This window comes from Polyodon spathula, chromosome 11 (assembly GCF_017654505.1).
Source record: "Polyodon spathula isolate WHYD16114869_AA chromosome 11, ASM1765450v1, whole genome shotgun sequence".
NCBI classification, from domain to species: Eukaryota; Metazoa; Chordata; class Actinopteri; order Acipenseriformes; family Polyodontidae; genus Polyodon; species Polyodon spathula.
Genome location: NC_054544.1, coordinates 28864697 through 28889076, shown reverse-complemented (window position 1 = coordinate 28889076; position 24380 = coordinate 28864697). Strand labels below are relative to the sequence as shown.

The 24380-nt window shown below is 41.3% G+C and overlaps 1 protein-coding gene across 4 annotated transcripts; it reads right to left on the bottom strand.

Moving 5' to 3' along the window:
- On the bottom strand, nt 1-23202 carry LOC121322923 (tumor protein p63-regulated gene 1-like protein). Of its 4 annotated transcripts, none has more exons than XM_041263539.1 (7): nt 22720-23202; nt 21006-21222; nt 19963-20055; nt 17933-18109; nt 17358-17459; nt 2018-2171; nt 1-582 (listed from the first exon to the last, which is right to left on the bottom strand). In XM_041263539.1, exons 3-7 carry the CDS (start codon nt 20007-20009, stop codon nt 388-390), a joined length of 675 nt encoding a protein of 224 aa, XP_041119473.1. In that variant the 5' UTR covers nt 20010-20055; nt 21006-21222; nt 22720-23202; the 3' UTR covers nt 1-387. The 4 variants fall into 4 exon arrangements, with proteins under 4 accessions (XP_041119473.1, XP_041119474.1, XP_041119477.1 ...); XM_041263540.1 differs by having other exon boundaries at nt 19975-20055; XM_041263543.1 differs by lacking the exon at nt 19963-20055 and having other exon boundaries at nt 22720-23193.
- Nucleotides 23203-24380: the final 1178 nt, after the last annotated feature.

Genomic DNA, 24380 nt, shown 5'->3' with positions numbered 1-24380 from the left:
GTTTTAAACATTTTTTTTTCCCCAAGCCAAACAAGCCAAGCTGCATGAATGCATTTTGTTTAAAACAAGCACTGTATTAACCCAAGTTTACATGGACGTTTTAATCTGTGTTTTTGCTACAGTTATGATTTCAATGGTAGCCTTTTTTCCATTTATAATAGGTTTTAAAGACTTTAGAACCAAAACAACAAGTATTTTACTGTACTGTATCATTTTATTATTCTTCAGATTGAGGGTGTAGGTAGCAGGTGTCCACATTTAATAAACCAAAGAGTTACACACATTTCAGACTTACGAACAACCTCCATTCCCATGGGGTTCGTAACTCTGAGGTTCTGCTGCATATATGATTGGTACAGAAGATGCCAAGGCGTGGTGGAACTGCATTTAGAATCCCATGTTCCCTCGTGCCAGGCAGAACCCCAGCTTGTTCTGGTTTCCAATGAAGGACATGAGTCCCACGTAGGTCTCTATGAGGATGGGGTGCTTCAGCACCGGGACTCTGTTGGCGTTGCCGGGGATCGGCTTCTTCTCATGAGCTCTCTGAACTGCCTGTGTCAGCTGATCCATGAACTGGTCCAGCTTGGGGGGGTGGGGGGGAGGGGGGAACGACAACAATAACTTAGCAATTATGAAGTCTCGATCTGAAATGGATTCTGAGATATTAGGTGTGGAAAGTGACAATACTTCATTCCAAAAAATAAATAAATAAAAAAATAAAGCATTACAAATCGCTCAGTGGAGGTGCAGTGAAACCATGTAACTTCGCTGAAAGTTAGCAAGGAACAGGAAAGTGGGCTGAGTGTTTCTTCAGTCCATTGTGCTTTTTGCTTCACTTCCGAGGTGTGGCTCTGTAAGTCACTTCCTGTTTACACAGCATGTTCCTTCATGGACTATTTCAGCCCACAGTTACAATTCCTATGAATATCAGTCATGACGCCCTGAGGCTACCTGTCTGACCAAGCACACATTTTATCACTGTTGCACATTTGTCAGACATTAACCCACAAACTGCTGCAAACTTGTGCTCCAAAAATAATTATTCTAGTTTATAATTCTTCCGCTAACACAAAGCATTTTTTTTTTCCTTTTACTGTTTATGTAAAATTTAGGCAGGGAAAGTAGGCAATCAAGTGACTGCTCTAAACCCTTACAAAGTGACTGCTCTAAACCCCTGCAAAGTGACTGCTCTAAACCCCTGCAAAGTGACTGCTCTAAACCCCTGCAAAGTGACTCCTCTAAACCCCTGCAAAGTGACTGCTCTAAACCCCTGCAAAGTGACTGCTCTAAACCCCTACAAAGTGACTGCTCTAAACCCCTGCAAAGTGGCTCCTCTAAACCCCTGCAATGTGACTGCTCTAAACCCCTGCAAAGTGACTGCTCTAAACCCCTGCAAAGTGACTCCTCTAAACCCATGCAAAGTGACTCCTCTAAACCCCTGCAAAGTGACTCCTCTAAACCCCTGCAAAGTGACTGCTCTAAACCCATGCAAAGTAACTGCTCTAAACCCCTTACAAAGTGACTCCTCTAAACCCCTACAAAGTGAACACTGGTTTGGTTCCACATGCACACCTACAGTACCCGAATCTGTTAAAATCTTTGATCAAAACACATTAAAACACCATGTGAAATTGTTTCAGCTGGATAATATTGTAGCAAATGTAGATGGGATGGAAATAAGACTCCTATTACACAGCAGTTTCACCTATTCCAGGTTTAACTATGAGCTTGATTAACCACAGTGTGTACAGATAACAAGCTGAGGTGTGTCTTATTAAACTACTAGTAAAATAAAAAATAGATCAAACCGCTATGCAATGGGAGTCTTATTTCCAGTATTATGTACTGTAATGAAATGAAACGTCTGAACTCTGCTACCTCTTTGTGATCTCCACTCCTTGTAAATGAGATGATCTGTCTTCATGGTTTTTCACCAGATTAAATATTTTAAACCATGAATAAATAAAATAACTGACTAAATAAATAAATACGCAGGACAGCTGAATAAAGTACCTACCGCACACATCTTAGTGAACTTGTCATTGGCCTCCAGAACTGGGTGCTTGGTGAAGGTGCAGAATGGAAAGTCCCCCGAGAAGGGGTTCCAGCGAGACAAGAAGGTTGGCTCACGCAGTCTGTCCCAGATAATGCGCAGTCCTTCCCCTTCTCTCCTTCACCAGACAACAAAACAAACACGTATAGGATTAGGTGATGTGAACTGGACTTGTCTTTTAAGACCCCTCCTGCAATTGCAACACCTGGTGGCAGCTTGTGCATCATTACAATGCACATTACAATGCACATTTAAAAAAAAAAAAAAAATAAAAAAAAAAAAATATATATATATATATATATATATATATACATACATGTAGCAATGACTAAGAGCACACATACTGCACCAGCACAGCAACGTGTAGCAATGACTAAGAGCACACATACTGCACCAGCACAGCGACATGTAGCAATGACTAAGAGCACACATACTGCGCCAGCACAGCGACGTGTAGCAATGACTAAGAGCACACATACTGCGCCAGCACAGCGACGACATGTAGCAATGACTAAGAGCACACATACTGCGCCAGCACAGCGACATGTAGCAATGACTAAGAGCACACATACTGAACCAGCACAGCGACATGTAGCAATGACTAAGAGCACACATACTGCGCCAGCACAGCGACATGTAGCAATGACTAAGAGCACACACACTGAACCAGCACAGCAACGTGTAGCAATGACTAAGAGAACACATACTGTGCCAGCACAGCGACATGTAGCAATGACTAAGAGCACACATACTGTGCCAGCACAGCGACATGTAGCAATGACTAAGAGCACACATACTGCGCCAGCACAGCGACATGTAGCAATGACTAAGAGCACACACACTGAACCAGCACAGCAACGTGTAGCAATGACTAAGAGCACACATACTGTGCCAGCACAGCGACATGTAGCAATGACTAAGAGCACACATACTGAGCCAGCACAGCGACATGTAGCAATGACTAAGAGCACACATACTGTGCCAGCACAGCGACATGTAGCAATGACTAAGAGCACACATACTGCACCAGCACAGCGACATGTAGCAATGACTAAGAGCACACATACTGCACCAGCACAGCGACGTGTAGCAATGACTAAGAGCACACATACTGCGCCAGCACAACGACATGTAGCAATGACTAAGAGCACACATACTGAGCCAGCACAGCGACATGTAGCAATGACTAAGAGCACACATACTGTGCCAGCACAGCGACATATAGCAATGACTAAGAGCACACACACTGAGCCAGCACAGCGACATGTAGCAATGACTAAGAGAACACATACTGCGCCAGCACAGCGACATGTAGCAATGACTAAGAGCACACATACTGTGCCAGCACAGCGACATATAGCAATGACTAAGAGCACACACACTGAGCCAGCACAGCGACATGTAGCAATGACTAAGAGAACACATACTGCGCCAGCACAGCGACATGTAGCAATGACTAAGAGCACACATACTGTGCCAGCACAGCGACATGTAGCAATGACTAAGAGCACACATACTGCGCCAGCACAGCGACATGTAGCAATGACTAAGAGCATACATACTGAGCCAGCACAGCGACATGTAGCAATGACTAAGAGCACACATACTGCACTTGGCTTTCGAACATAAAACCCTATAGTGCACTATTCATTTATATAAGGAGAATGGCTGGTAATATTTTAAAAACTAGTCTAAACGCTACTACCCTTATAAAAGTTTACCACTGGAAATTTGCACTGTATTTTTGCAGTTTCTCCATGCCTTTTCCATTGTTATACCATGCTTACACTATACTTTATTACACTCTGCTATGCTTTTACCATGCTAAACTTGTATAGGGGTAGATCAGCCAAATGTGCAGCTCTTTTGGCTAAGCTGGCAATAATTCCATATTACTAGTCCAGTTGTCCCTCCTCCTATTACAGCACCCCATCACAGACAGTACGTTACTAATGGTTTTATAGGATCAACCATTCCAAAATAAGTTCAATACAGTGTGTTTTTAAGCCTGTTTTAAAATGTCCTCAACATGGCTTACTGGAAACACTCAAGAATAAGTTCAGAGGAACCCTGCCCGAGTGAAGTCACACAGTGAAACTCAACAAAGCATCAAGTGCTGATCAACATCTCGACAGACTGGCAGGACAAACTGCTTCCAAAATAAACTTTCAGCTTGCGGGTGAAATGTTGTTTTGATTTTAGCCACTGGGTGAAAGTTACCTAATCACTCAGTTCTAATAAGCCCACTGTAGCATAACAGTTAAGATGGCAAAGCTACGGAAAAGCTGAGAGAAGACGAGACAGCTGATCAGAAGGTACTGTGTTGACTGGGAAGAAAAACACAATTCAAACATGAACACAATTTAGAGACGGGAAGAAGAGTGTAGCGATTACGGTATCAGGGGCCACATCTGAATTAAGACACAGATAGAAGGAGCTGATTAAAAGTTATACTATGTCAACCATCTTCCCTTCAGAGTCACTGCAATACTTAAAGATCGCTCCACGTACTGTTTGCTTGTAGTCCTGGAAGGTCATTTCTTGTTTGTTCACCATAAAAGCACCTAAAACTCTTTTTAATAAGGCTAAAAAAACCAAAAACAAACCTGAGGCACATTTTAAAAATGAATTAAACCCCCTAAGAGGCTTGCATGCCTGGTAACAACATCCAGCACTGTGAAATACACTGGTATACTTGGGGCTGAGATTACCTTGGCAGCCCTCCAGCATGTACTGCTCTTGCACAATGACATATTTTGTGCTTTGTGTATCAATCAGTGCTCACTGTGCAAATCAGTTTATACCCAGAAGGCATGAATATCTGCCAGTCTTATCTTAAAAAAATAACTAGCTTTTCCCCAGAAGACAGCTCTGCAGTCAGAGTTTTTTAACCGTGTGCAAAAAATCCCCAAAAACATTCTTTTGAGGGGTAGCACCAGAATATTCTGGGTATATTTTCTTATTACTTACCCAGTCCACCCTACCCTATAAAGACCTTGCAACTGACAGGGTGTGTGACCTTGCAACAGTAGACAGCTCTGTATGATGGTAGCACACTCGCCCCTGGGCTGCAGGATCGCAAGGTCCCAATCCTGCATGACTGGTTTGTTCTGAGCATGGACTCAAGACTTATTTGTGTAAAACATCTGTGTTTGCCACCGACTCCTCTTTCCTGAATACTCAATGCAAGCACACTCACTTTCACCAAGTGAACACTCAATGCAAGCACACTCACTTTCACTAAGGACCACACATGGGCGGAGATTGGGGTTGGGGGGGGCATTATATCACCAATTGACTTTTTCAGTAATTTAACACATAAAAAATTCTCCATCTCTTTCATAAACACTTTATACTCACCTGATGGCTACAGCTGTCACGACCCACCTGCTCTGCTTTTGGTACCGCCCCTCACACCAGGCATCGCGAGACTCGTGACTGGTGGGGTAAGCTTCTGGTGGTACCTACGCAAGCTAGTGCATCAATACACAACCATTTTGTGAGACAGGGAGCTTCTGCTAATTTCAATCAGTGAACTTCAACCTATTTCAAGCTCTGACTCGGTTAAGAAAATTACTATGCTATATTACTAGCCAAATTCTGATTGAGGATAAAATGGACAGTTAAATGCAACTGGTCTGCTTATTGATTCTTGTTAGCGTTAACTGCTCAACATGACAAAGACCAGCGAACGAAAAACTGCAAAGTCAAACTCCGCCTATGGTCTTGAATAGGCATATAGTTGCATGTCAGGAGTTCATTTAAAAAGTTTTTTTTGTACAATAGCTTTCTGGTTGTTTTGATTAAAATTCATACCATATTAGCCTTTGGAAGTCTCTTGTCAGCTAACCTCACCTCAGTCTCAAGTAAGAAAAAAAACTAAAACGGGAGATCCTGTGCACTAAAAAGTATAAATGGGAAGAAAGAAAAAAAAAAAAAAGGCTTGGAGCCTTCAAACAATTTTCTATCTCAATAGCTTGGTGTTGTTGCCACCTACTGTGCAATAAAAATCACTTTTTTTGAAGTCACTTGCCATTTTACTGCTTTTTTATTTTTAGATAGTGCTGTGCAGGTGAACCCATAGCTGTAAAAACATAGAAACATGGTCATTATACTAAAAGAACCTTATAAAATTATATGACAAACATTTCACCTAGCTGTCTTTTTCAATGTCTTCGATGTTGTCATAGTTTCTTTTACATTACAACTGTGGAGAAGAGACTTCTCATTAACAAACTCATCCCGGGCCTTCGAAAACCATAAACCCTCTATTGGGAAAACCCTGATTTAAAGATGTTGAAAATAGGAATAATGCTACAAGCAATCACTAGAAAAAACAACAGGACATAATGCAGTAGTCAGGAGATCGCTTGCAGCTGAGCACCATAGATCACACGTGCCCTTTCAAACTTCACCACCACAAACTCCAACTCAGGTCAGCCTTTATAAAGTGTTTTCTGTGTTTAATCACCTGTACATAAAGTCCACAATGTTTCTAAAGAGCTTGCGGTGGTCATTAGAAGCAGTTTTGGCAGTATTTTCCTAACAGCAGAACAAAAGATGAAACATATCCCCTTCTATACACCCAATAATAACAGCCCTCAAACTCAAAGGCCTTCGGTCTGTTTCTTACCCTGCAGTCAGTCGCCACCCAGACTGTTTGCTGACATTAAGAAAAGTAAATTTGCATTGGAGAGTGCTAGAGGAAATAGATGAGAAAGGGAGAAAAAAATGTTGCTTTGCTGACTGAATGACCTCAAGTGAGTTGTTTTCGTTGGAGCGATGCTGGCACAGTGTCAGTAGCTCGCCTAGGTTTTGGGTCTACCATCCTGTCATGCCCTCAGGACACAGGCAGGTGTTGCTTTATCTGCAATCCAGTTTGGTGTCATTTGGCTCAGCTTCTAATGTGGTTTAACCCTTGCAGTGCACCAGCTAGCCAACAAAAAAAAAAACATCATTGGCAGCTTTATCAATCGTTTACAGTTAATACAAAATGCAGCAGCCATAATCTTGACTGGCAATGGACATGGACTACCTGTCTGTTCCTGTGTCACTTTTATGATTCTGCTGCTGACATATAAGGCCCTTCATGATCAGGGTCCTTCTTGCATCACTGACCTTCTTAGTCCATACATCCCTGGGAGACAGCTTAGGTCTTCCAATTCACGACTTCTTCAATGCATTTCATCTAAGCATATTCCTCTTGGTGGGCGCAGCTTTAGTTGCATCCCCCCTTTCTTATGGAACTCTCTGTCCAGTTGCATTCCAAATTCTACTTCAGTTGCTCGGTTTAAAACTTCTCTTGAAACGCACCTTTATGGCTGTCTTCTCTTTTTAGGCTTCCTAGGTTTTTAAGTATGAACTGAGATTCTGTATCTTCTTTTTATGCTTGCACTGCTTACCAATGTATTTGGGAAAGTCTGCTTTTATTTAGTTTGTATTTAAGTTTACAATGTTTATCAGTGAATTTGTATCCTGGACATTTTGATTGTGCAGCAACTTGGGACACTTCAGTGTAAATGGCGCTATATTTGAATTAAAGTTATTATTATTATTATTATTATTATTATTATTATTATTATTATTGTAGAAAATCTGGACACCAATCAGGTTTCCCTCCTGAAAAATCCCAGCAATCAAACTGCATTCCTTAATTGTTTTCATAAAATTTGTTTATTTTTAAAATCCCAAATAAAGGTTCATTTCATTGGTTAAAACAGGCTTACTTCCTCTCATCTTGACAAAATAGAAACGTTAAAAGTTTATAAGATCTAAAATATGTAGCATCTCTTTTAAAACCTAAAAAAAATGAAATATCATTCCATGGTTTTTATATCCTATCCATATTGTGTTTCAACAGGGTGCAATTAACATGAATAGGTGTCCAAATCCTGTCCTACACCCTACCAGTGTCCTAATAAAGGTTTATCACAGTAAAAGCATAGCAAAATCCAATAAAACCTAGGCAAGCATTGTAAAGAATAGGGAGGCATGGCAAACCAGAGTAAACTATGGGAAATGCATTAGTATAACCATGGGAAAAGAATGGTTAAAAAAAAAAAAAAAAAGTGGCAAAATAACATGCAAAAATACAGTGGTAAACTTAAGAGTGAGGGACGAGAATCTAACACATTCAGTCACCAACTTCTCTCTTTTCTGCAACCTGTGACTAGTGTGAGTGTAATTATTTTACAAACTTTGAAACAGCTGAGGTTAGTATCTAAGTTATCACAACAAAATATTTTCGCTGCATGCAGCTGATCTTTAAAAGCTAAATACCTCTTAAAGTGTTTTGTTTTTTCATATCTCCAAACACAAACGCTTTCTCAATTAAAGCATGCTCATTCGCCATGTAAGCATCAAAGGGTGTAAGGAGGCAATGTAACGAGACACGGTTTATCATCATGCTGGCTGACAGTATAAAGGGTGCAGGATTCACCAACTTCTCTCTTTTCTGCAACCTGTGACTAGTGTGAGTGTAATTATTTTACAAACTTTGAAACAGCTGAGGTTAGTATCTAAGCTATCACAACAAAATATTTTCGCTGCATGCAGCTGATCTTTAAAAGCTAAATACCTCTTAAGGTGTTTTGTTTTTTCATATCTCCAAACACAAACGCTTTCTCAATTAAAGCATGCTCATTCGCCATGTAAGCATCAAAGGGTGTAAGGAGGCAATGTAACGAGACACGGTTTATCATCATGCTGGCTGACAGTATAAAGGGTGCAGGATTTATTCACCGTCTACAAAAATGCCAAAGATCTCAAATTAGAGAAGTCTGTGCAATGATTTATTTATGCTCCAGTAAACGCAAGTTCCGACCTCCAGGTTGCTGTTTGGGTTTTGTTTCTCGTGACAACAATTACCTTTCTTGCCTGACAATTTGCATAGATCACATTCAAGCTGTGGCTTGATTTCAAAGTGCTAGTTTTATCTTAAATAAAAAAATTTAAAAAAACCTGAATGCAAATTATAATCACACTGTGCTAAATAAAAAGAAACAGACCAAGTAATGAATGAAGATACAGAAATACATTTAGGACCGGGGGGAAAAGGAGGGGGACAAAGAATTAGAATCCAGTGCAAGTCCATTTCAGTCTCCTTGGGCACCACATCAGACCAGACAGGCCTGTAATTGAGGGAAGGAAGTAGGTGCTCACTTGGCAGGTGCTTCTGAATCCAAACCTACGGTTGTTTTGGGGTGTTTGGGGAACAGTCTTCATTGCAGATTTGCACTCTAACCACTAGAATTTCTGCATTTCTAGTGAGGTACACTTTTTAAAAATAATTTAGTATGCCCAATTATGTTACCCCCCGACTGTTTCCAAAATTACAATGTCCAATTATTTTTTCCCTCCATCACTGTAGCAATTCCCCACACAGCTCAGAGGAACTGAATGTTCACTGAAAGATCCTCCGATCCACAACCAAGTTAGGAACTCGAGAGAGGATATCAGCAAGCTACCGGCCTCTGGAGGACAAAGGACAGCCCTGCAGGTGTCCACCCAAGCTCACCAGGCACCTAACCGGAAGGGTCCCTAACCTGAGGGAGCGCCAAGGCCAACGTGACACTCCCCTCTGCGCTCCCCTGGCTGAATGACTCACCATGCGCACGTCATGAACCACTCTGAGACCCCTAAACTTCTCTTATCTGTACAATGGTTAGTGGGATTAAAATCAGGCAGATAACGCGTGCAAACCCTTGATCGAAGAGGCATTCTTCAGCACTGGCACGCCCTACACTTGAAAACTGAAAAGGGTTTATTAAAAAAAAAAATGTTCAAAGCATCTGTATGTGTTTGTGTGGTGAGGTCATTCCTGATGATGAGTGAAGAATGTATATGATATGTATTTTTGTTTTTTAAATTAGTTGCAAAATATTATTTTCATTCGGGGTAATTTAACTTGGAATTAAAATGCATTCGGGCTTGGTTATATCTGCTTACTTAATAGACATCTGAAAACTTTAAATGTAGTAACTTGTTAAATAAACATTAGGGCAAACAATGGTCTACAGCTGCAGGCAAAATTTCATGAAGTAACTTAAGTCATGGTACAAAGACCAGGAAGGCTGTGGAGGAATAGTGTTTCCAGTCCCAGCTCAGCTCCAGCCTCACAGTGTGACCCCTGGCTCGGGTTAACGAACCACCTCAAGACTGTCCCAGCAGCTATGAAACGAGGCACAAGCAAGACAGACAACCACCTGGCAAACAAAACACAGAGCCTTGGGAAAGAAAATAGTGTCTAGTAATCTATCATTTACCAGGGAATGGTGGAGGTTAGCATACCAGTCATTTACAAAGTAGTTGCCCAACTTTTCTAAAATCTTTTCTAAAATCCCCCCCGCCTTCCAAGTAAAGCAAAACAGGGACTTTGTTGAGAGACACAAAAGAGACGCTACAGCCAGCGGAGTGTTTGAATATATTCAGTTTCTGGGGGGGAGGGGGGAGGTGTTGTTGCATATACTTCCTTTTTAAACACTGAGCGGTTTTCTTTGTATCGAAAACCACAGAATTCCAAAAGCTATCACTGCGCGTGGACCAGCCCAGACAGGCTGGCTTCATTAATAAAGCACCTCGTTATAACTTCACGCTTAATCTTATTCATGCATCGAGTGTTCAGACTTTCACTACTCACAGAGAGAGGGAGGGAGGGAGGGGGAGAGAGAGAGAGAGAGAGAGAGAGAGCAAAAGGTAAAATATTATTCAATCAAATCTGTCACTATTCCTTGTCAGTTTGAAGAAAATAATAATTTCCCCACCATTCAGACAGTCCTTAAAAAAGAAAAGCAAACAAAAAGTAAACCAGCTGCAAGACTCTAAAGCAAACACAACAGACAAGTTACTTCATAAACGCACACCCGCACCCCTAAGTGTGTGCACACAAAAACACACAAACGCAATCGCTCTCACACGCACTCACATTCACTCTCTCACACACACACAAACAGACACACATGTATTCTCACACCCACCCACTCACTCTAACACAGACTCTCACACACTCTCAAACTCACTTTCACCTACACAAACAGACACAAGCATTCTCTCACCCTCTCTCTCTCACACACACACACACACGCACGCATTCTCACAACCACTCTCTCACACACACACACTTTTCTTTTGGTTAAGCCTCTAGGGCATGAATAGAAATTCCAATACCTTCTCTTGCAACAAGGCTGTGTTCTGGGTAAGTCAACGCTGTGGATAAACACCAGGCTTGGCCTCAGCTGTCGTGGACTCTGGCTTACGGCCCGCATTGTCTTCAAGCCAATAAACAAATCTCCTGATTGCTCAATACTATTCTATAACACCCCCTCCCTGCTCTACCCAACACGTACCCCTGGAGGTAATGGCCTTGCTGGCTATGGAGTAATAATCTCCATTAAAAAAATAGACAGCTGGCAGGTGTGTCCAACATTTGTTCTCATCTTAAGAACACCAGCTCCCACACCTCGGGGCATGAACGATCCTTTATTAAAACTGCAAAATTAAAAAACAAATCCACATTATTATTTTTCTGATGTGTGTCAAGATTGTTTAGGGCGGTAGCAACAGCAGCAGCAGCAGCTAAGTTCACTCATGGTTTTCTTTGTGCAAGGAAACACACAACAGTATGTTAATTTCGGTGGTCCAGCTTCATTTCCCACCGCTGGTAATTATCTTCCCTAAATTATCATTGGTGTGATTTTTTGACAAAGGAAAAACACACCCAGGAAAGGAAAGTTACCAAACCAGAAATATACAACTCCGACATCTCATTGAGGGGCTTTCAGAGTTTTTTCTTCCTTGTTATAAGAGAGACTTTGATTGCTCTGCTTTTTTCATGGTATACTACACTTCTAGAAGGGTAAAGCAAAGTGTTGTAAAACTAAGTACATTTTACTTGTGGTAACATGAAACGTTTACCGCTTGGATTAACTCTGTATATATTTTCAAGTTAAAAGTCGAAAATACACTTCAACAACATCTGTCAGATGGGGTTTCTTTAACATGGGACTATATAATACAGAGTATGACATGGACTATACATGCAGTAGAGAAAAAAGAGAACAAAAAAGAACTGCTACATTTCAACAGGATGGGCAGAACCATTATTTTAAAACTGGGCACTAGCACCTCCTGCTGTTCACCCAGTGTAATTGCAGCAAGTGTTAACACAGCACAGGATGAGCCATCTACTTGGAATTGCAGCAGCATGCATGCAAACCATCACTAGCAACACAATGGCATGTCTTTTCTTGTGTGTGTTGTACTTGAACGTGAATGCAGGCTGTCATCGATACACGTGTATGTGACAAAGTGAGCTGCTATTTACAACGGGGGATGAAGCTGAACTCCTTTGTTCGGCTTCCAAAGAACAGCAAGTTAAATCCTGAAAAGAAGAATGAGGAAACACCAAGTCAGAAGCTCAGTATGGTGCTCGTCCCCACAGCTTTTCAAATTGCCCTTGGGCATGCCTGCTTTGCATCAGCAGGTAACCTGGTGTGGCACTCAAGCTGGCCTGTGGCAGCCCTTGCAGTCACTTGTTTTGTTGCAATGTAACACGACTGAGGATCCTTGTGCAGTCCAGAGGACGTATCTTAAGTCTTACAGTATTTGGCTCTCATGGAGCATCCACAACATGGCTGCTTTGATATAGGAGTGAAGTGTCCTATTCAAGGCTTTCAAAAGATTTGAAAGCCTTAAACATGGTATTGCAAATTGAGCTCTACAGCTCTGGCCAAAGGCTTTGCATCACCTAGAATCGTAGGATGAGACAATTTAAAACAAACAAAAAACCTACATGAACAAAATTTAGACCATGTAAATCAAAGAAACTACAAAATGATATCACAAAAATCTACTGGAAAACTACAAAGCGGTGGTATGTAACTCAAGAGGTTAATGTAACATTATTGAGCTTATTTCACTTGACTTTATGAAATTTGTTCATTCTATAGGGAGATACAACACTTTTGGCCAGAGCTGCATTTTAAAGGAGTTTGCTTTCAAACTTTGTTTTCCGGAACAGAGAGTCTCAGCCAGACTGCAGTAGCTCATTTTATACCTACAACAGAGAAAACTTTACTTGAACATGGGACAGGGCATCTACAGAGTTCTGTCTGTCCACAATGAAAACTATTCTGCAGACAGATAAAAAACAATAACTTCTAAGGGTCTAAGGGGAAATAACTGTGAGTCTTAAAACTGCGCTGCAATCACCTTTGGGTGAAACAAACATTTCAAATACTTTTATAGGTAGTGCGAAGTAATTACATTGTCTAGACAAAAAAAAAAAAAAAAAGCAGCTTAGAGAATGTTTTACTCTCCCTTCTACCAAACCACAGGGATGCTGTTTTGTTATACCTCACAGACAGACACGAGCCAAGAGAAACGCACAGAGATTACTAATGGTTTTCTGTAGCAAAAGTGCAAAACAACATGAATGGGTTTTCAATTAGGAAATCTCGTCGGGAAGATACACAAAAAAACACCTGACTGAAGAAGATAATCTCTCTTGTCATGTGTGGTGAATTATAAATATCTATCTATCTACAGTGGCTCTCAAAAGTATTCACCCCCCTTGGACTTTTCCACATTTTATTGTGTTACAACATGGAATCAAAATGGATTTAATTAGGAGTTTTTGTCACTGATCAACACAAAAAAGTCCATAATGTCAAAGTGAAAAATCCACAAATTGTTCTAAATTAATTACAAATACAAAACAGAAAATAATTGATTGCACAAGTATTCACCCCCTTTAGTCAATATTTGGTAGAGGCACCTTTGGCAGCATTTACAGCCATGAGTCTATCTGAATAAGTCTACCAGCTTTGCACATCTGGACACTGCAATTTTTGCCCATTCTTCTTTGCAAAATTGCTCAAGCTCCGTCAAGTTGGATGGGGACCTTTGGTGAACAGCAATTTTCAACTCTTTCCACATACATCAATTGGACTGAGGTCCAGGCTTTGACTTGACCACTCCAGGACATCGACCTTTTTGTTTTTAAGCCACTCCAGTGTGGCTTTGGCTGTTATGTTTGGGGTCATTGTCCTGCTGGAAGATGAATCTTCTCCCAAGTCCCAGGTCTCCTGCAGACCAGCAGGTTTTCCTCCAGGATTTCTCTGTACTTTGCTGCATCCATTTTGCTCTCTATCTTCACGAGCTTTCCAGCCCCTGACGTAGAGAAGCATCCCCATAGCATGATGCTGCCACCACCATGCTGTGTTGACTTGGTGGTGTTAGACTTGCACCAAACATAGAGCCTAGCGTTAAGGCCAAAAAGCTCTATTTTGGTCTCATCAGACCATAGAATCTTCTTCCACTTGGTCTCGGAGTCTCCCACATGCCTTCTGGCAAACTAGCTGAGATTTGATGTGAGTTTTTCCACTTTCCCATAAAGACCAGCTTTGAAGCACCCGGGCTATTGTTGCCGTATGCAGTGTCTCTCTGCTCAGTCGTGAAAGACTGTTACTCCTTTAGAGTTGACATAGGCCTCTTGGTGGCCTCCCTGACTAATGCCCTTCTCGCCCGGTTACTCAGTTTTGAGGACGGCCTGTTCTAGACAGATTCATAGTTGTGCCATATTCTCTCCATTTCTTAATGATGGACTTTACTGTACTCCAGGGGATATTCAATGCCTTGGAAATGTTCTTATATCCTACCCCCGATTGGTGCTTTTGAAGAACCTTATTCCGGATTTGCTTTGAATGTTCCTTTGTCTTGATGATGTAGTTTTTGTTAGGAAATGTACTAACCAACTGTGGGACCTCCCAGAGACGGGTGTATTTAACCTGAAATCATGTGAAACACCTTAATTGCCCAAAGATGGACCCCATTCAACTAATTATATGACTTCTAAAGACAATTGGTTGCACCAGAGCTTATTTAGGTGTGTCATAGCAAAGGGGATGAATACTTATGCCATCAATTATTTTCTGTTTTATATTTGTAATTCATTTTGAACAATTTGTAGATTTTATTTTTCACTTTGACATTATGGACTTTTTTGTGTTGATCAGTGGCAAAAACTCCTAATTAAATCCATTGTGATTCCATGTTGTAACACAATAAAATGTGAAAAAGTTCAAGGGGGGTGAATCTCTATATCTTTATCTATATCTAAATATAGTGCCAGGTTGGACACACACACACACACACACACACACACACACACACACACACACACATATATATAACTTTATGAATTTAAAAGGTTAAAAAGGATGCCAATGCATTTAATGCTGTGTAAAAAAATGTCAGCAATAATGTTTAATAACAAAAGAACAGTAAAAAAAACAACCCCCCCCCCCCCCCCCCCCCCCCCCCCCCCCCCCCCCCCCCCACCCCCCCCCCCCCCCCCCCCCCACCCCCCCCCCCCCCCCCCCCCCCCCCCCCCCCCCCCCCCCCCCCCCCCCCACCACCCCACCCCCCCCCCCCCCCCCCCCCCCCCCCCCCCCCCCCCCCCCCCCCCCACCCCCCCCCCCCCCCCCCCCCCCCCCACCCCCCCCCCCCCCCCCCCCCCCCCCCCCCCCACCCCCCCCCCCCCAACACCCCCCCCTCCCCCCCCCCCCCCCCCCCCCCCCCCCCCCCCCCCCCCCCACCCCCCCCCCCCCCCCCCCCCCCCCCCCCCCCCCCCCCCCCCCCCCCCCCCCCCCCATCCCCCCCCCCCCCCCCCCCGCCCCCCCCCCCCCCCCCCCCCCCCCCCCACACCCCCCCCCCCCCCCCCCCCCACCCCCCCCCCCCCCCCCACCACCCCGAAATAGGGATGGAAAAAACTCTCATTGCATAGCAGTTTGATCCATTCCTGGTTTTAATATGAAATTAATAAGACACACCTGAGCTTGTTACCTATACACTGGCTAATCAAGCTCATAGTAAAACCTGGAATGGGTGAAACTGCTATGCAAGGAGAGTCTTATTTCCCTCCCTATTCTTTAGATTTGTTGTTTTCAAGAAATTCACTGAGATGATTCAAGAACTACTGAAAACCTGCTATACAAGAGTGTGTGTGGGAGTTGTGTGTCTACCTCTGTTGTGAACCACAGTGTATTGTGTTTATTTCACTGTAAGGGTGGCCCATTCAAAAGTGAGGACACAACATGACATGGAAATATTAGATATCTGGTGGGATAAATATGATCACATATCGAGCCATACTTACTGTACACACATCTGTACATGTACATTTAAAAAGTTCATGTATTTAGAGGACACAAATGGAAATGTAGAGGCAATCCATGTATTTAGCCTACTTTGCAACTTGTGTGAGCAGTAATCTGTCACCTGATAGGGAGTGAAGTGTGAACCAGTCTACGTGACTGATCATTAGATATTAATGACGGAGTGTTATGGCTGGGAAGCCCTCTAAACCCAACAGTGAGACAATCAAATGAGGAATGCAGGGCGGGGCAGCAGGGTGGAGCTGCGGATTAATGTGAGAAATCTTTTCACCTGGGAACCCTGAGGTACAACTCAGCCCTGCCAAGGACTGAGTCAAAACAGCTGTCAGCAACCACGCCAACGAACTAAAGCACAGACTCAAAAAAATAAAAAACCTGCTTTGTAAGCTGACCAGGCACGCTCCCTTACTAATCTACCTAGGGTAGCTTAATACCTAATAATACCTTCCTTTACTCAGCTAACATGCACATGAAGTCATAGTGACACCTGGTGGACATACTGGTCACTGCACAGAGCTCTACAAGGACACTTTTTGGCTTGAGTGGCAGTTACAAACCCTTTAAAATAATGTCAATCTTTCAGATCAAAAACACATCCACAGTAAAACCTGAAGAACCTCCTTTGACCTTGTTTCTATTTGCAAGTCATATACACTTTTACATGACATATTATTTATAACTGAATGCAATGTGGGTAGCCAAGAACTCCAGCAAGGTCTCAGTACCATGCGTATGTTATCCTGGATCTTCATGATACCATTACCACAACCTCATCATCCCACCAAAAATAGACACATACTGGACTATTACACACATTAAAAAAGAAATGCAAGCAGGATTACTTATATACCTCCACTCCAGTATCTGCAGTACTGCTGTTATTTTCTGATATAGCTGTGCACTGGTGCAAGAGGCACTCCGATGCATTCCGTGCACCTCTCCTCATCACCCTCACAAATATATGAATGGGTGTGCGTTACACTTTGAAAACTACAGTACAGTTCCTAAAGTTGCTTTCAAGTCCTCTGAGGTCAAGCAGGGCCCTTGTTATTATAATTGAGTTGACTGCTGCATGCAGGGACAACAGCCCCCAAAAGCCACCCCCCTGCTCATTTCCATGTGTTTATTACCTCTCTGTAGCCCCAGTGTCTGTGACGAGCATGTGGGGTCTTGTTGGGACTTTTATTTCCTGTACACTTCCTGCAGTGTTAGTGACCTCCCAGTCACAATGTCTGGACAGGAGGTTAAAAGCAAATACTGATGTGCAAACAGAATACAAAAAATTATTAAAACAGACATAAGTTGGGTCCGAAAGCCCAATTTATGAAGCTCTTGACACCAATATGCTAAACATTAAACTGGTAATGTTACCAAATTTGTTGCAATGTGATTTTGTCTTAAAGACAGACTGAGCAAAAATTGGTTCCTAATAAAAGATGAGGTATGAAAGTATGAAAGTCTTACAGCACAGAAGCGTAAGGGTTATTTTACAGTTTCAGAATGGGTTATGCTCCTCCATGTAGGCAATGTGCAATTCCATGTTTTCAGAAGTGAAACACAACATGTAATGATTCATGCCTGCTTAGTCAGTTTAATTACAAATCCTTTAGCTTTTTATCAAGTGTGGTTCTTTCGGACAGACACACTGGATATTAACAGTGTATTCAAAGGGAAACTTCGTGCTTCTTTATCAAGGGGTACTCACTTGTTGAGAGACTTTTGGGGGAAGGTGAACTCCCCGTGACAGATGCGGTCGATGCAGTTCAGTGGGATTCTCTGAATGCGCTCACATCTGAGCATGACGAAGTCATACTTGCAGATCAGGAGGGAGTTCTCTGCAAGCAGCACAGTGTGCTCCTTCTCATTGTTCCAGTGATCCACCCTGCACAAGAAACAAACAACAAGGATTATTTTTATTAGCAATAAAATGCAATGCAAACTGATTTGTACAACAAAACAAGAGAGCTCACGTGTACAATACACTCCAGCTGCAGCCAACTATATAAAAGCATGTTCAAAAAAGTATTTTTTCAATTTAGACTTAAAAAAATTGAATGTTTCAATCTGCCTAATGTCAACCGGAATAGAGTTCCACAACAAGAAGCACAACAGCACAAAGCTCAAAGCAGATGATTTTTGGAACAAGTAAAAGTTCTTCATTTTATGATCTCAAGAACAAGTAGGAATATACAGAGTTGGTAGTATCAGTGTTGTGGTGTGCGCTGGACTGAATCCTGAGTAACACTCATATCCTTCCCCACCTCAGTGATTGTGAGCTACCCATGCCTTGCCTTAGTAACACACCGAACATGTGATTCCTTTCTTACACAGCCAAGCAATGAAGGTTAGTGACTGTGAGATTTGTATCCAGGCTTGGAGGTATTTTAAATATGCTGCTTATATCCACAGGGGTGTGGTTATCTAATGGCGAGCGACCAACAGCTTCCTGTTATAATTAATAGCACAATTAAATGATAAGTGTGTGAATGAGTCACTCCTATTCTGCAATCAGTTCTTGTTATAATAATTGGTAGAATTCAGTTGAAGACTATCAGTAGAGTTGAAGCAAGGTACATTCGATAACAAGGCACTATGGCTTCATTATTTTGACATTAAGCCAAGACCTTTATAGTTATGCGCGTTCATAATTCTCAAACAGCTGCCTTTAATTACTCAACTCCAGTGCTGTTTAGAATGCATTAAGCCTAGCCTTTCCCAAAGAACCTTTCAAGTGACACTTGAAAAGGAAATGATGCTGGCAAGTACCTTGCAAGAAGCTGTTTTCTCATCAGAATGTCTGAAAGACTAATTGGATGAAGTTTATCTGGATTTGAAAGATAACCCTTTTAGGAATGGGTGGTATTTGGACTTGAAGAAAAGCTACTATAAGTGCATCTTCATGGTACTGTATTAATGCAAACAGATTATCCGTGGTGATCCATTAATGACATTGTTTGTTGAAGCAGCAACACACAGTGTGTACGGTCTACCTGCAGAAACTCAGCAGCAACACACAGTGTGTACGGTCTACCTGCAGAAAATCAGCAGCAATACACAGTGTGTACGGTCTACCTGCAGAAACTCAGCAGCAACACACAGTGTGTACGGTCTACCTGCAGAAACTCAGCAGCAATACACAGTGTGTATGGTCTACCTGCAGAAACTCAGCAGCAACACACAGTGTGTACGGTCTACCTGCAGGAACTCAGCAGCAATACACAGTGTGTATGGTCTACCTGCAGTATGGAGTTAGGGGTGTCTTACTGATGCTAGAATTTTGTCTACAGTACTTCCTCCAAGTAGAATTTAGTTAATTTTATTTAGCAGGAGTCTGTTTAGTTTTTCACTGTATGTAGAAGACAACTCTATCTGTAACCCCTCTCTGCTACAACACCAAGCCTGTACAGCCTCAAGCTATTAACACCTTCACTAAAGAAATCAGGATTCACTGCAAACCCCAAAGTACATTCTAGTCAGGAATATATAAAACAATACCCATTAAAAGTACAGACTACTACTAACAACAGAGGGATAATGTGTCAAATAGTATCGACTCATTTCAATGGTCTTGCACTGAGTGCATATTTAAACACTGTTGTGCATGTGTTTTATTTCTTAACATGTGTCTATCTATGCTGCATTGTTATGATTATGAGGAGTATGATTATTATTAATACTATATAGAACCTGTTACACTGTTGCCTTTTGTTACAGGCAATCCATTATTAGACTCACTCAACCAAATACCCAGGCACTTTGGACATTGCCATCTTCCTTTTCATCCATCATGGGCTGTATGTCTTGAACTGCTTGTTCAATAGCACCAGGCTAGGGAGAGACACAAAGACAGGGGCAGTGGAATGATACAGTGAAACAATAGCGACTGCACCTGCTAAATACTAATCACTGAATACCTTTCAACGAGGAACCCCCAAATATGTTATTGCACTCAGTCAGAATACTGGATAGGACTTGCACAAAGATGTAAATAGAGTTTAGCTGTAAAACAAAGTACTGTATAAGGGATCAAACCACTGTGGCAAAATAGTTTGCCAGCGCGTTTTATAATACCAATGTATGTATTTGAAGCAGATACAGAAACAGGAGATTATGGCAGTCTCCCAGAAATGTGTTCTTGTTTTTGGTGGGCATTTCAGATCAAACTGTTCTGTATTGTGGTTGAATGTGAGCGTGTGAGAGATCCATCATTTTATATTTCATTTTTAAAGTGAATCAAACCTAAGAAATGCTTCACACTGAAGCTGTAGAGTACAGTCTTCCCTGGATTCCTTATAAGTCTAACTGGAACTCACAACAGTCTGTCTATCAAGCAGAGCACTTGACTGATTTGATTCCATTTTCCCTGTTGATCATACTTCATGACTCAGCCGAGAATCAAATCCTAACAAAGCGTTCTGTAAACCTATCAATCCGCCTGCAGTTTTCACTTCTAAAAGGGCCTCTGAAGCAATCTACAGTCCAAAGCACTTGGCTGGCAGTGAATTGTAAAGACCTGCAACGCTACATTGACATTTCACTGCTCTCATCTGCAATCACTGAACTATTGTGCATTTTAAGGCAAGTGTACTTATACTGATATGCTTTATGCATTGAATTTCCACTGCTGTATTTATATTTGTTGTCCCGTCTTTGCTACCTGTTTAAAAAAAGACTGCTGAAAACAAATTACTACTACTACTACTACTACTACTAATAATAATAATAATAATAATAATAATAATAATAATAATAATAATAATAATACGTTATTGCATTACCCTCAGGACAAAGAATCTCAACGGGCTCCCTCCTGATGCGCGGTGTCAGGGTTTGTAAGGGGGATCCTGTCAGTGGGCTTCCCTGGCTGGGTGTCAGAACCCCTCTCCGCTGGCCCGGCTGGTTCTCCATATTTAGTGGGCTGCTGCTCCATGGCCTCCTCTCCCAGCTCTACACACCTGAAATCACTCTGCTCCCCGACAGACATCTTGATCCAAGCTTAAAAATAGTAATAAAATAAAACAGGAACGAAGTTCAAATGAGCACATGAATTGCAGCTGCTTGCCATATTGTCCAACATGCTTTCAGACTGCCAGTAACTTGCTGTGACCCAGAAGACAACGATGGGGTGAAATGACTAAAATAAAGCAGTACTAGAAGGCAGGGCAAGCGATTTGAGAACCTCTTTTGTGCTATAAACAGTGGCATAACTTTGGTTTCAAAAGTGCGGGGGGTGGCAGTTTCTGTAGCTGGTGCATGCATAAAGATTATTCTATCTGAAATAATGAAAAAGTTAGCCAGCCATGTCCCCAGTGTAAATTATGCCTATAGCTATAACACTTGTTTGCCTGTTCAAATGTGCATTTAAGACCCTCTGAATGGTAACAGAACTGCAAAATGGATAAGATTTATGAAGTTTTTTTTTTTTTTTTTTTTTTTTTTTTTTTAGATACAATTACTTTAATAGCATGCATTTCACAACACCTCTTGTTAACATCAATCAGCAGTATTTGTCATTATATCACTCATCATAACCTGTTGCATGCTCATCCACAGTGGTTGTACCTTTGCAGCACCTTTATTCTCCACAGCAGAACCAAGCCATCTGCACTACCTGACTGCATGTACTGTATACTGTAAGAACTCAATGCGAGTGTAGACTGTGGAAGTTAAAGGCTAATAAACAAGGGCAGATTGGTAGGTGACGTTTCAGAAGTTCAGTGGTGTGCCCTTCCCAGTTGCAAGAAAAAATACACAGGGTGCTAACACGAACTGCTGTGATAGATGAGGGCGCTGGCTGTTATTTGTGTGTACCGTGCCTAACATGACAAAATATGAGTGTCAGCTATATTATTAAGTGTAAAACTATCTGGGAATGGGTTAGAAACATTTAAAATGTGAAAAAAAGGCAAGTGTGTCAAAGAGCATACATTAGTCACAGTTAACGCGAAACCCCTATTTTGCCAATGTCTCTCTCTCTCTCTCTCTCTCTCTCTCTCTCTCTCTCTCTCTCTCTCTCTCTCTCTATATATATATATATATATATATATATATATATATATATATAATGTTACACAATTTACAATGTGTTAGACGTTAGTCTGGTGTCTGAAGGAAGATTGCTCTTAACATGTTGAATTATATAAAATTAGAGATGTAAAGATAAAACTCAACGTACGAAACCGAACGTTTATGACGTGTTGTTATTTCTTTATATATGATCGAACCTCCGTTTTCCGAATCATCAATAACATAATATAGGTTGTTTTATTATTATTATTATTATTATGAAATACAAATACGTTTATATGAACCAGGATGTGGCTTAAAAGCATACATACTCGTTTAATCTGTACTGTGTAACTGTAAACAATTTTAAAGATTTTTACTCAACATACATTTCTCACAAGCCATGTATTACTGTATATTAAGAAATCACGATATGAATTTGCGAGCTTATTAAGAGACGGTAATATGTAATAAATAACTACGTACCAGTCCGGCAGCGTGTCAGAGAATCTACATAGACTTGCAGGTGCGGTCTCCGTCACGTGACGCGACTTCCTGGCTTGTTCTGTTTTGGTGCAAAGAAACCGATTCTGATCGCACCCCTCACGTGATGCTAAGAACGAACGCAGTTAAGACTGTGGTGCTATAAATAAGAAACATGACTGGAGCATTTGGAAGTAAAAGTCGCGTAACCAAGCCGAGCTTATGCATGGGAGCTCTTTTCACCGCTGTATATCATATATTATAGTTCAAACTTTGTGTTGCTTTTTTTTGTAACTTTCTATGTTGAAGATACGAAACTTGTTAAACTTGTTTCAGGTAAACCAACTGACAAAACGATGTGCGCCAGTAAGTGTTGAGAATGTGGATGTATATTTGGAGGAAGTCTGTGAAGTCTTAATTCCTGGACACTAAAAGATAGGTTAGGGTTTATTAATTTATTAATTTATTTCTCTCGTATCTAAACCTCAAATGAAATTTAAATCAACAAGTGAGTGTAAATGCGTGAACAACTTTATTAAATGTGTTTAATTGCGGTGGCGATTCTATCGGGAGAGCATCATAACCACAATAGCAATATATATATTATATATATATATATATATATATATATATATATATATATATATATATATATATATATATATATATTTATTATATATAGCGCCTTTCATAGTGGACCGCCATCACAAAGCGCTTTAGGAAGTTAAGTGACTTGCTCAGGGTCACAGTGAGTCAATCAATGGCAGAGAGGGGGAGGGGGGTGTGATTTTAACCAGTGACCTTCTGATTACAAGCCCTGGACTTTAACCGCTGGACCACACATTAAAATCGTATTGCTTAAAATTGTATATAGAAAACAATATCTGTCAAAATACTACAATTCCGTCGTTATAGAGAAGTTTGCATTCACCCGCACTCTTTATTGTTTAACCTTGTGGTTAAATTATGATTATGTTTATTAAATATTTAATCCTGCTTCACAGAGTCCTACGCCAATTAGACAAACACAGCAAGTCAGAGAGCTGTATCGGTCTGATTGATGGAAACGATACTCACAACGATCCTCAGACAGGTGTGCACTTTTAGTAATAGTTGGCAAAACAGTTAATTTCCTTTAACGACAGTTCACGCAAGTCACACTCACTTGACATGTTCAATAAAATGAACGAATGTGCAGTTAGAGAGATGAGCTGAAAAACCTGACCCGTCTTGTGTTCCTGAATTATGGGGCCAGTCGGCAACCCTACTGGACAACAGTAATGTTTGTAATACAAAAAGGGTGATAAGAAAGTAAGTTTATCACATTAATGGTAATGGGCGTTTCTAATGTACAGCCTGCAGTTGTGCTGTGTACTTCTAATTAGACAAGGTAAATCACAGATAAATACAGTGATAAAACATGGGCTTAAAAAATGTGGTTAATTAAAGGTGTTTTCAAATTGATGAAATTCGACAAGATATTGATGACATTTGCATTTGGCTTCTCGGCTACCAGGGACTGTTCTTCCTCCTACAATTGCAATAGTCACAAAGCCTGCTGTCTTATATCGTGTGAGTATATCCTATACTGGTCTGATACAGTGCAATGCATCACAAGAGAATAGAAATTAAATTAGGCTACTGAGCTATGAACTTGAAGAGAG